The 10,990-nt window shown below is 44.1% G+C and overlaps 1 protein-coding gene across 1 annotated transcript; it reads right to left on the reverse strand.

The window, feature by feature from the left end:
• Window positions 1-321: 321 nt before the first annotated feature.
• LOC123398648 lies at window positions 322-3,606 on the reverse strand (the record flags this gene model as incomplete). The annotated part of the gene is made up of 4 exons (XM_045093100.1): window positions 2,553-3,606; window positions 1,860-2,441; window positions 1,020-1,757; window positions 322-893 (listed from the first exon to the last, which is right to left on the reverse strand). Coding segments are annotated over exons 1-4 (2,946 nt in total), but the record flags the coding sequence as incomplete, so codon positions are not given.
• Window positions 3,607-10,990: the final 7,384 nt, after the last annotated feature.

Genomic DNA, 10,990 nt, shown 5'->3' on the forward strand with positions numbered 1-10,990 from the left:
ATTCAGAAAAATAAAACTAATTCAATTCAAAATGTTAAAAATACAAATAATATATCAAAAAATTAAGAAAAATAAAACTAATTCAATTCAAAATGTTAAAAATACAAATAATATATCAAAAAATTCAGAAAAATAAAACTAATTCAATTCAAAATCTTAAAAATACAAATAATATATCAAAAAAATAAGAAAAATAAAACTAATAATAATATATCAAATAATATATCAATTCACATGATCCATTCAACAAAGTTTGGTACAATAAATTATTACACATCATTTCTTCCCTTGTGTCCCTGCTTGCTTACGATTGTGCCGTATCCATGGAGCATCCTCATCATTTAACTTAATGCTTGGGTCGGTGTTCACTTTGAAGGGCGGAATTTCAGCAAACATATTATAATCTTCTGACATGTCTGTCTTGTCCTCCACTCCCACGATATTTCTTTTCCCTGAAAGAACAATGTGGCGCTTTGGATCATCGCATGATGTACTGATCGTTTTCTTATCTTTCCGTTTCCTCGGTTTGCTACTCATGTCCTTCACATAGAAAACCTGAGCGACATCTTTCGCTAGGACGAATGGTTCGTCAAGGTAACCAAGATTGTTGAAATCCACCATTGTCATTCCGTATTGCTGGTCCACCTTTACCCCACCTCCTGTTAGCTTGAACCATTTGCACCGGAACAAAGGGACCTTAAAGGAGGGTCCATAGTCAAGTTTCCATATCTCCTCTATGTAACCATAATATGTGACCTTTTGCCCATTCTCGGTTGCTGCATCAAAGCGGACACCACTGTTTTGGTTGGTGCTCTTTTTATCTTGGGCGATCGTGTAAAATGTATTCCCATTTATGTCGTACCCTTGGAAAGTCGTTATAGTCGAAGATGGTGTCTTGGCCAACATGTACAGCTGATCTACAACATCATTGTCATTCATTAAATGTTTTCTCAACCAACTGCCGAAAGTCTCCATGTGGGCCTTCCTAATCCAGGATTCAGGCTTCCCCGGGTTGTCCGAGCGTAAAATATTCTTGTGTTTCTCAAAGTACGGAGCCACCAAGCTGGAATTGTTCAGTACAGTGTGGTGTGCTTCAGTCAGAGAATGGCCGTCCATACATATCGTTGATTTCCTTCCGATCGTGCCTTTTCCACTTAGTCTCCCCTCGTGCCGCGATCGAGGAAGACCAATCGGCTTAAGGTCAGGAACAAAGTCAACACAAAACTCAATTACCTCCTCATTTCCATAGCCCTTGGCGATGCTTCCTTCTGGCCTAGCACGGTTACGAACATATTTCTTTAATACTCCCATGAACCTCTCGAAGGGGAACATATTGTGTAGAAATACAGGACCGAGAATGAAAATCTCTTCGACTAGGTGAACCAAGAGGTGCGTCATAATATTGAAGAAGGATGGCGGGAACACCAACTCGAAACTGACAAGACATTGGATCACATCGTTCTGTAACTGTGGTAGAACTTCTGGATTGATTACCTTCTGAGAGATTGCATTGAGGAATGCACATAGCTTCACAATGGCTACTCGAACATTTTCCGGCAGGAGCCCCCTCAAAGCAATCGGAAGCAATTGCGTCATAATCACGTGGCAGTCGTGAGACTTCAGGTTTTGGAACTTTTTCTCCGCCATGTTTATTATTCCCTTTTTATTGGACGAGAATCCAGACGGGACCTTCATACTGCTCAGGCATTCAAAAAAGATGACCTTCTCTTCTTTGGTCAGAGCGTAGCTGGCACGACCTTGAAACCATTCCGGATGCCGGTCATTAGGGTCTTTCAAACGTTGCTGGTCCTGCCGTGCTTCCTTTGTATCATTTGTCTTCCCATACACGCCCAAGAAGCTTAGGAGGTTCACGCAAATATTCTTCGTAACGTGCATCACGTCGATTGCAGAGCGGACTTCTAGGACTTTCCAATATTCTAGCTCCCAGAATATAGATTTCTTCTTCCACATGGCTGCGTGCCCGTCAGCTCCCTTCGGAACTGATTGTCCGCCAGGACCCTTTCCAAAGATGACTTTCAAATCCTTGACCATATCAAATACCTCAGCACCAGTGTGTTCCGCAGGCTTCGGCCGGTGATCTGCCTTGCCGTTGTAATGCTTGCCTTTCTTTCTTACTGGATGAATTTTCGGAAGAAATCGACGATGCCCAAGGTACACGTTCTTCTTACAATTTGGCAAATGTACACTTTCAGTCTCATGTAAGCAGTGCGTGCATGCATTGTATCCCTTATTTGACAGTCCCGAAAGGTTACTAAGAGCAGGCCAATCGTTGATGGTTACGAAAAGCAACGCTCGTAGGTCAAATTCCTCTTCTTTGTGCTCATCCCACACACGGACACCAGGTCTGCCCCACAGCTGTAAAAGTTCATCAACTAATGGCCTTAGGTACACATCGATGTCGTTGCCGGGTTGCTTCGGACCTTGGATGAGCACTGGCATCATAATGAACTTCCGCTTCATGCACAACCAAGGAGGAAGGTTGTAGATGCATAGAGTCACGGGCCAGGTGCTATGGCTGGAGCTCTGCTCGCCAAAAGGATTCATGCCATCTGTACTTAGACCAAATCTTATGTTCCTTGCGTCAGCTGCAAAATCTTTGAACTCTCTGTCGATCTTTCTCCATTGCGTTCCATCTGCGGTGTGTCTCAACTCCCCGTCCGACTTACGGTCCTCTTTGTGCCATCGCAACAACTTGGCATGCTCTTTGTTCCTGAACAGACGTTTCAACCGTGGTATTATAGGAGCATACCACATCACCTTGGCGGGAACCCTCTTCCTGGGTTTCTCGCCCTCAACATCGTCACCAGGGTCATCGCCTCTGATCTTATAACGCAATGCAGTGCATACCGGGCATTCATTCAAATTCTCGTATTCACCGCGGTAGAGGATGCAGTCGTTGATGCATGCATGTATCTTCAGAACCTCTAAACCTAGAGGGCAGACAACCTTCTTTGCTTCGTACGTACTGGCGGGCAACTCGTTATTCTTTGGAAACATATTCTTCAACATTTTCAGCAAGTTTTCAAATGCCGAGTCAGCTACACCTGCCTGTGCCTTCCATTTCAGCAAATCCAGTGTGCAGCCCAGCTTTTTCAGACCATCATCGCATCCGGGGTACAACGACTTTATGTGATCCTCTAACATGCGATCCAAATTCTCCCTCTCCTTTTCAGTTTCGCAGCGTCTCCGTGCATCAGCAATGGTCCGACCAAGATCATCAACGGTCTCATCACGTGCCTCTTCTTCACCTTCACCTTCCCCTTCACCTTCCCCTTCACCTTCAGCATCCTCCATGAAAGTATCACCGAAATGAGCAAGATAGCTTTCATCGATGAAATCATCCCCTTCTTCATCTTCTTCCATTATAACCCCTCTTTCTCCATGCTTGGTCCAACAATTATAGCTTGGCATGAAACCGTGCCGAAGCAGGTGCAGGTGAACTTCTCTTGAGGAAGAGTAACCCTTCTGATTCTTACAGTCAACACATGGACAGATAACAAAACCCTTCTGCTTGTTCGCATTAGCCACTACGAGGAAATCTTTCAAACCCGTAGTGAACTCGCGGGAGAGTCGGTTACCGTACATCCATTGCCGATTCATCTGCATTATTATAATAAAAAATATATAATTAACCATCATGCATTTGTTAAACTAACTAGCTATAAACAATAGAAATTAAACAATGAACAACACACATGCATATTTTATCAATGACACACATGCATGAAAGGTTCAAGTTGCTAACCGCGATCGAGGAGGAAAAAATAAATGAGGAAAGTGTGGCTCCAACACTTCATATCATGTTTGTTTCACGCTCTTGGGGCATTTCATCAAACACCTTGTGTGCATAAGAGGAACCAAAAGCAAACCTACACCCCCTTGTGAAGCTTGTGAAGAGAAGTGGCACCCAATGGCTAAGTGAGTGTGCTGAACTGGTATATATAGGGGATGAGATTTAGTCGCGGTTGGCGTGGCCAACCGCGACTAAAGACCTTTAGTCGCGGTTGGCCTGGCCAACCGCGACTAAAGCCCCTCACGTGCACCAGCTGGCCACCGAGCGCCCTGGGCCCAGGACTTTGGTCGCGGTTCGTCTTCCGAACCGCGACTAAGGAATTCATTAGTCGCGGTTCCTACAGTTTCGCGACTTATGGGGCTGGACGGAAGCCTCTTTTTCTACCAGTGCCTCTCGCCGCCGCGTCTCCTCCACGCGACCACCGTCACATGGTCGAAGCACCTTATCTCACCCACACAGCGCCGGTCCTAAGATTTAAGGGTCCCAGGGTGAAACCAGAGCTTGGGGCCCTTTAAGTTTTGGAAAAATACGTTCTGTATAAACTTCTAACACACATACATAATAGGTTCGCGCCCTAATTGTTTCCTCCAAAGGAAAAGATGTAGTAGGAATGATAATTGTTTTCCCCAAAAAAATAAAACATCTAGTAGGAAAAGTAATCGTTTTCTATAGAAGAACATATTCTTTCGGTCACTATCATTCAATTACTTCATGTGCATCCATTTGCTTATTAGCATTGTCATGTTCTTCTTGTTTTATTGCAGGTGCGTCAACTAGTCCTAATTAATCTTAGTCGCCCACTTAGTGATATATTGGGTTGTGTCTTGACATTTCATTGATGGATTTTTAGCAAGAAAAAGAGTGAATATAATTTGACATTGCAAGTGCATGCTCATCAAAGATTTTTGCTCACCTAAGATGCAGAAAGGTGAAAGCACAAAAATTTCCTTGGATCAAGAGTTTACATCGTATACATACCAGGATGAGGCACTCCAGCGATGTACCAGTACCACTTATCCTTGTACAACCCTTCAAACCGGTTTCCACACCTGATTCCGTGGATTGAAGACCATGATCAAGGAGACCATTGCTTTCACTGTTGCTCACTCCCACCGAGAAAAGCCTTCACCCTGACAAGCAAAAGAGCTAGTGCATAAATTAGGGCAAAATCGTTAAGAAATAGGACGCCTACTCTACAATCATCGATGGAAGGCGTAGGCTGGAGCTGCGCATCGACGGTACCATGGTGAGGCGTGGTTATCTTGCATCTGCTGCATGGCGGCCGCCGCATCATGCAGACGGTTAGGTTTCCAGGACATCGGGCTTAAAAATAGGATGTGAACAACCTACAGGTGATGGTAATCGTCCGTTATGTAAATTGAGGAAACCACTCCCTCACGATGCGCCGCTCAGGCCGCCCCTCTCTCGATCAATCTCTCCCAAACATGCCCAGTGTGACGTAACATAGGCCCAATTACTAGTTTTTAATGAACAACACAGTCGTATTCATAGGGCAGAGTACAAATCTGGGGCCCTCATTTTCGGGGGCCCGAGGCGGCCGCCCCTGCCCCCCCTCAGGCCCGGGCCTGCTTCAAACTGGTTTCCACGCCTTATTCCGTGGATTGAAGACCATGATCAAGGATACCATTGCTTTCACCGTTGCTCACTCCCGTCGAGAAAAGCCTTCACCGTGACAAGCAAATGAGCTAGTGCCTAAATTAGGGCAAAATCGTTAAGAAATAGGACGCCTTCTCTACAATCATCGACGGAAGGCGTAGGATGGAACTGCGGCATCGACGGTCCCATGGTTAGGCGTGGTTGTCTCGCATCGTCTGCCTCGCGGCCGTCGCGGGATGCACATGATTAGGTTTCCACGAGATCAGGCTTAAAAATAGGATGTGAACAGCCTACACGTGATGGTAATCGTGCATGATGTAAATTGACGAAACCACTCCCTCATGATGCGCCTCTGAGGGCCGCCCCTGCTCTCGGTCAATCTCTCCCAAACCTGACCAGTGTGACGTAACATAGGCCCAATTACCAGTTTTTCATGAAAAACAACACAACTGTATTAATAGGACAGAGTACAAATCTCGGGCACCTCGTTTTCGGGCGGCCGGGGCGACCGTCCCCCTCAGGGCCGACCCTTCAGCCATGGCACGCTCCATGCATCGAGCCGACAAGAACATGGAGAACAGTTAGTAGGACATCGAGGAGGCGCGTCATTCCACCACGGATGACCTCCTATGTGCATCTCCGCTAGTTGGGAGGAATTTGAAGAACATGGCGCGGGTGGGAGTGGTTTTGAGGGGTCAATAATGTCTTCGTTTGCCCCCCATGCCCTTGGAGCATCTCTAGCAGACCCCGTAAAAGTTGACCCTTCAAAACGTCTATAAGGGGCACTATAAACTGTTTTTACGATGCAAAACTGCCCTGGACAAAGCACACCCTGTAAATGCAATTGTATTCCATTATAGCTCATTTTTATCTTTTTTCCCCCCATCCCGGCGAGCAGTCTCCGGCCACACCGTGCCTCGCCCTGGCGCCCCGGCGCCGCCCGCCTCACCCCCGCCTCGTCCTGGCGCCGCCCTTTCCAGGCCACGCATGCAGTGGAGGAGCCCTGCGTCGCCCGCCCCGACCGCGCGCTCCCTAGCCCGTTTGCCCGTCCCCGATTTGAGCCCGGCACTGCTAGCCCCCGCGCGAGCGTTCCCTGACGTGACCGCGTGAGCTCCCCCACCCCTGCCTCGATCTTCTCCGTTGCCGCCCCGCCCTGATTCGGGTTGCCGGTGGCCTGGTCCGTCCTCCCCGTGGATGGACTCGCCTCGGCAGTGGAGGTCGAACCGGTCGTAATACGGACCAACGGCGACAATTTCCGGCATGCAGCGGCTTCTTCCCGACGTGCGGTGATGGATTTCGGTGAGTTCCAGGTACATTCCGGTCAGTTCCACGACGGCGCGTCCGTTGCGACAAAGTTTGACCGGTTTATAGGTTGAACTGTATGTTGCCTTTGAACCTGTACATGTAAGGTTATCGTGGATGGATTTACCGCGCCCTTTTAAAAGTTTAAGGGTCGAACAAGTTTTACGGGGTCTGCTCTGCGCCGTTTTTCTGACGAAAACTGTAAACACCTCATTTTTTACGGGTTTGACCAGTTTACGGGTCTGCTAGGGATGCTCTTAGAACATCCCTAGCAGTCCTCGTATAGGGTCGACCCATAAAACGTGTCTACGGTTTGCGGAAAAACGGCTTTATGGACCGGTGCAGGCGAGGACAGAGTCAGACCCTACAAAATGAACCTGTAAAAAAGGATATTCGCAGAAGATGCTCTTTTACGGGTTGGCTCGAGCTACGGCGGAACATACCCTTAAACTTAAAATGTAAATCCAATTTTCGCTTTCATTTTCCCCCACATCTTCTTCTTCATCTCGCCCGTGTCCATGGTCAACTAAATTTGTTTCTAAATACGAAGTCGCCGATCCCTGAATCCATACAGGAGCTAGCTAGCTAGCTCCTCCGTCCGCGAATCCATCCAGGAGCTAGCTAGCTAGTTAGCTCCTCCGTCGTCAGTGGCGTAGCTAGCTAGGTGAGCCAGGATGGTCCAATAATAAAAATTTCATGTTATTTTATGCATTATAAAAAATATATATCTTTTTTCTATCCTATATATTGGCTATGGTGAAATTTCAGGGTGGTCCATGGACCACTCTATCCACCCCCTGGCTACGCCACTATCGGTCGTGGAATGCATCTAGGAGCCCGGAGCTAGCTAGCTAGCTTCCGCCGTCGACGCCGAATCCGGCCAAGACGAGCATGGCGGCCGTCAGGATGGGCGGGGCGGCGTCCGGGGATGGGCGGCCAGCGTCCGGGACGACGTCCGGGGCGGCGTACGATGGACGTGGACGGCGGATGCGGAAGTTTCTGTGATAGCTGGGCTCCCGTCAACTGTTTTCTCTCGATACAAGGCATCGTAGAAGCGGACGCGACAACTATGTTTCTACAGATCGGGAGGAGCTTTTTACGGTGCCCCGTAAAAATATTTACGAATCCGACGCGTTTGCAGGGTCTGGTCGACAACTTTTTCATACATACCTATATTTTAATAATTATTTTACGAGTCGGGACATTATACCGAGTATGTTAGAGATGCTCTTACGCCTCCAACCATCTTCAGGGGTAAGATTCCCGGATGCCCGCGGATGAAATGGGCTAGGTGAACAAGATTAGTATTTGTAACCGCGGGTATTATCGGGACCCAACCGGGTATGGTATGGGTATACGTATTGAGATGGACTAGGGTACGGGTTTGGGCTATAAATACTGAGACGGGTGCAGGTTTGGAGGAGCATTGCCCGCACCCGAACCCGGTGGGTGCCATGTTGCTGGTCTTGGGCCTGGTCATGACTGCCTGTGCGTTCGTACTCCATGTTTGTTGGGCATGATGGAGTTTAGAAAGGACTGCTAATACAGATAAGCGCTGTCCTCTTGCAAACAGAAACTTGAATGTTCTTAAGTTCTGGATTTATTTGGACAGTACGTGCGTGAGGCCCCTGGGTATATACAGTACCACTGTGTCAATTTACTGGCGACCATTTACTTCTCCTGCCGGTCCTTTCGGCTTGTCTGTGACTCTGCATTCTGTAGTCAACAACAACAACAAAATTATGAAGGCGCATGTGTGATGGGCCTGGAATTGCAGAGGTTCGGTGGGGCTACGGTGATTAGTAGCAATGGCTCCATCATCGATCCGAGGTTACCGGATACCGTGAGTAGTATCGAAATTAAGGATGAAATGCGTCATTAGTTCATCATTTTTAATTGATTGCACACTTTAGACCAATAACTTAAGAAATAATCGGATCTAGTTAAACTCGTTAATTTGATTAAATATTTACCTAATAATAAAATAAATATTGTTTCTCGTATTCATGATGTGTTTGCAGAAAATTCCCTATCGCTTCCGCTAATTAACCCACAATCTGCTTATAAGTGAGACCAAACCTTTTTTTTTGCATTTTACATAAGACCCCCTTACTTTTATGCTAAATAACCAACGGTTCAAATTTTAGTCAGAGTGAATTGTTTTTTCAAAATTTTACATAAACCCACTGACATATGTGTTAATAATTCCGGAGTTTATTCAAAATAAATATATATTTTCAAATAACAATATCTTTTAAACCGTAAATCTAATTTAAACATGTTATATACTCCCTCCATCCATATATATAGGGTCTAATGCATTTTTTAAGATTGCCTTTGACTATTGATAAGACTAATAGTATATGAGATTTATAATGTGAAAATTATATCATTGAAAGCTCCTTTCACGTACGAATTTGAAAATATGCTTTGTGTAACTTGCATGTCATATATTATTGCTCTAACATATGGTCAAAGTTAGCCTTGAAAAACGCATTAGGCTCTATATATATGGATAGAGCGAATATTGCTTTTGGCTCCTGAGCTCACTGGAGGCCTTTAAATTCAAACTTTAAATTCAGTGAAATTTTGTATTTTAATGTTTCAAAAAAATTTGAAAAAAAAATACATAGATAAATGAAGGTATAATACACAAGTGTGTAAATTTTCAGAACAAAATACGCTGAAATGAGGGCTGTGCAAAAAAGACAAATCTGAGGCTGTTTAACACATGTTACTATTCATCATTTCAGACCATGAATTTGTCTTTTTTGTACATATCACGTTTTAAAGTATTTTGACCTGAAATTTTACACACATGTCGGTTACATCCTTACATACATGCATATTTTTTTCAGAATTTTTTGAACCATAAAAATTTGAATTTGAATTTTTCAAAAATAAAGGCCTCCATGGCTCCCGGGAGCCAAAACGACATTCTCTGGATAGAGGGAGTATAAAATTTGATTAGAAAAATGTGTACAGTTTGAATAGGTTGTTATTTTACATATTAAATATTTTTTAAATACTATATAGGATACAATGTTAATCAATATTTGTCTTTATATCGTACCGACGATCTGTGTCAATATTTGGGAAATGTTATAATCTTTGGGCATGATATACTTGCACTAGGTTCTTTCTTTATACATATTTTATAATCTAAGACCATACGTAGGTGCTTTTTCTGACAGAATTCACATGTGTTTTACCAACAGACTACACTTATTTATAGTGAATACACAAATATTTTTTTTAGATTGTACATGCACTTATAAAATTGATGAACATCAGAAGTACATGGAGATTTATTTTAAAAACATCTGAACTATTCATCTGATGATAATTGAATGTTAATAGTTGAATTTTTTTGTTTGAGGATAACAGTTGAATTAATAAATATAATCTTAGTTTATGTTCATCTATTGCATGTGATGAATATACATATGGGTTTTTTGAATAGACTTAATTTATAAACACAACCTCCTCGATATCGAACAACACCACGTCGATGATACCCGAGTGTGGTCGTAGGTGCACACCATCAATATGACAAGTCGGAATCAAAATTGGATCAAAATGATAACGTCTCCGGTAAAAAATCTTTACTATCTGTTGCAATGCAGGGGCCGTTTTGCTAGTAAGGTTAAAATCGAACCTGGAGTTAAAAAAACTGCTCACGTGGATGACATGTCATCGTTTCATTGATTGCTCGTGATTTCATTATTTTTTAAAGGGGTTTATTTGCAAATTGGACGGGTTTTTTTCTCACAGTCCATGGTAAAGACGTTTGGAGTGAAAGAATATTTCAAAAACTTGCCTCTCACAGGACCTGAACTTGCAAATAGACCCTATAAACAACAATGAAGTCACGAGCGATCAACGAAATGATGACATGGCATCCACGTGGTCGGTTTTTTTGACTCTCGCGACGGTATTAGACTTATTTGATCAAATTAAGGAGTTTGGGTACTAAATTCGATCACTTCACATGTTGTTGGGTCTAAAATGTGCAATCAGTTTAAGTTCATGTACTAGTGACGTATTTCACTGCAAAATTAATACCCGAGCTCGCGTGTTGCACATTGATTTGTGCCTCTGAAGATGGTACTAAACCTGTGAAGACTGAATATGTTTTGCATTGGTAGGTCAACAAGGAGCATGTGCCTTTGTAGTGACTTCTTAATTTTTAACTTTATTAGATGAGTTTAGTGTTTTTTTTGCGGGAAAGATGAGTTCAGTCTTTTTTTCGCGGGA

This window comes from Hordeum vulgare, chromosome 5H, assembly GCF_904849725.1.
Source record: "Hordeum vulgare subsp. vulgare chromosome 5H, MorexV3_pseudomolecules_assembly, whole genome shotgun sequence".
Classification (NCBI taxonomy): domain Eukaryota; kingdom Viridiplantae; phylum Streptophyta; class Magnoliopsida; order Poales; family Poaceae; genus Hordeum; species Hordeum vulgare.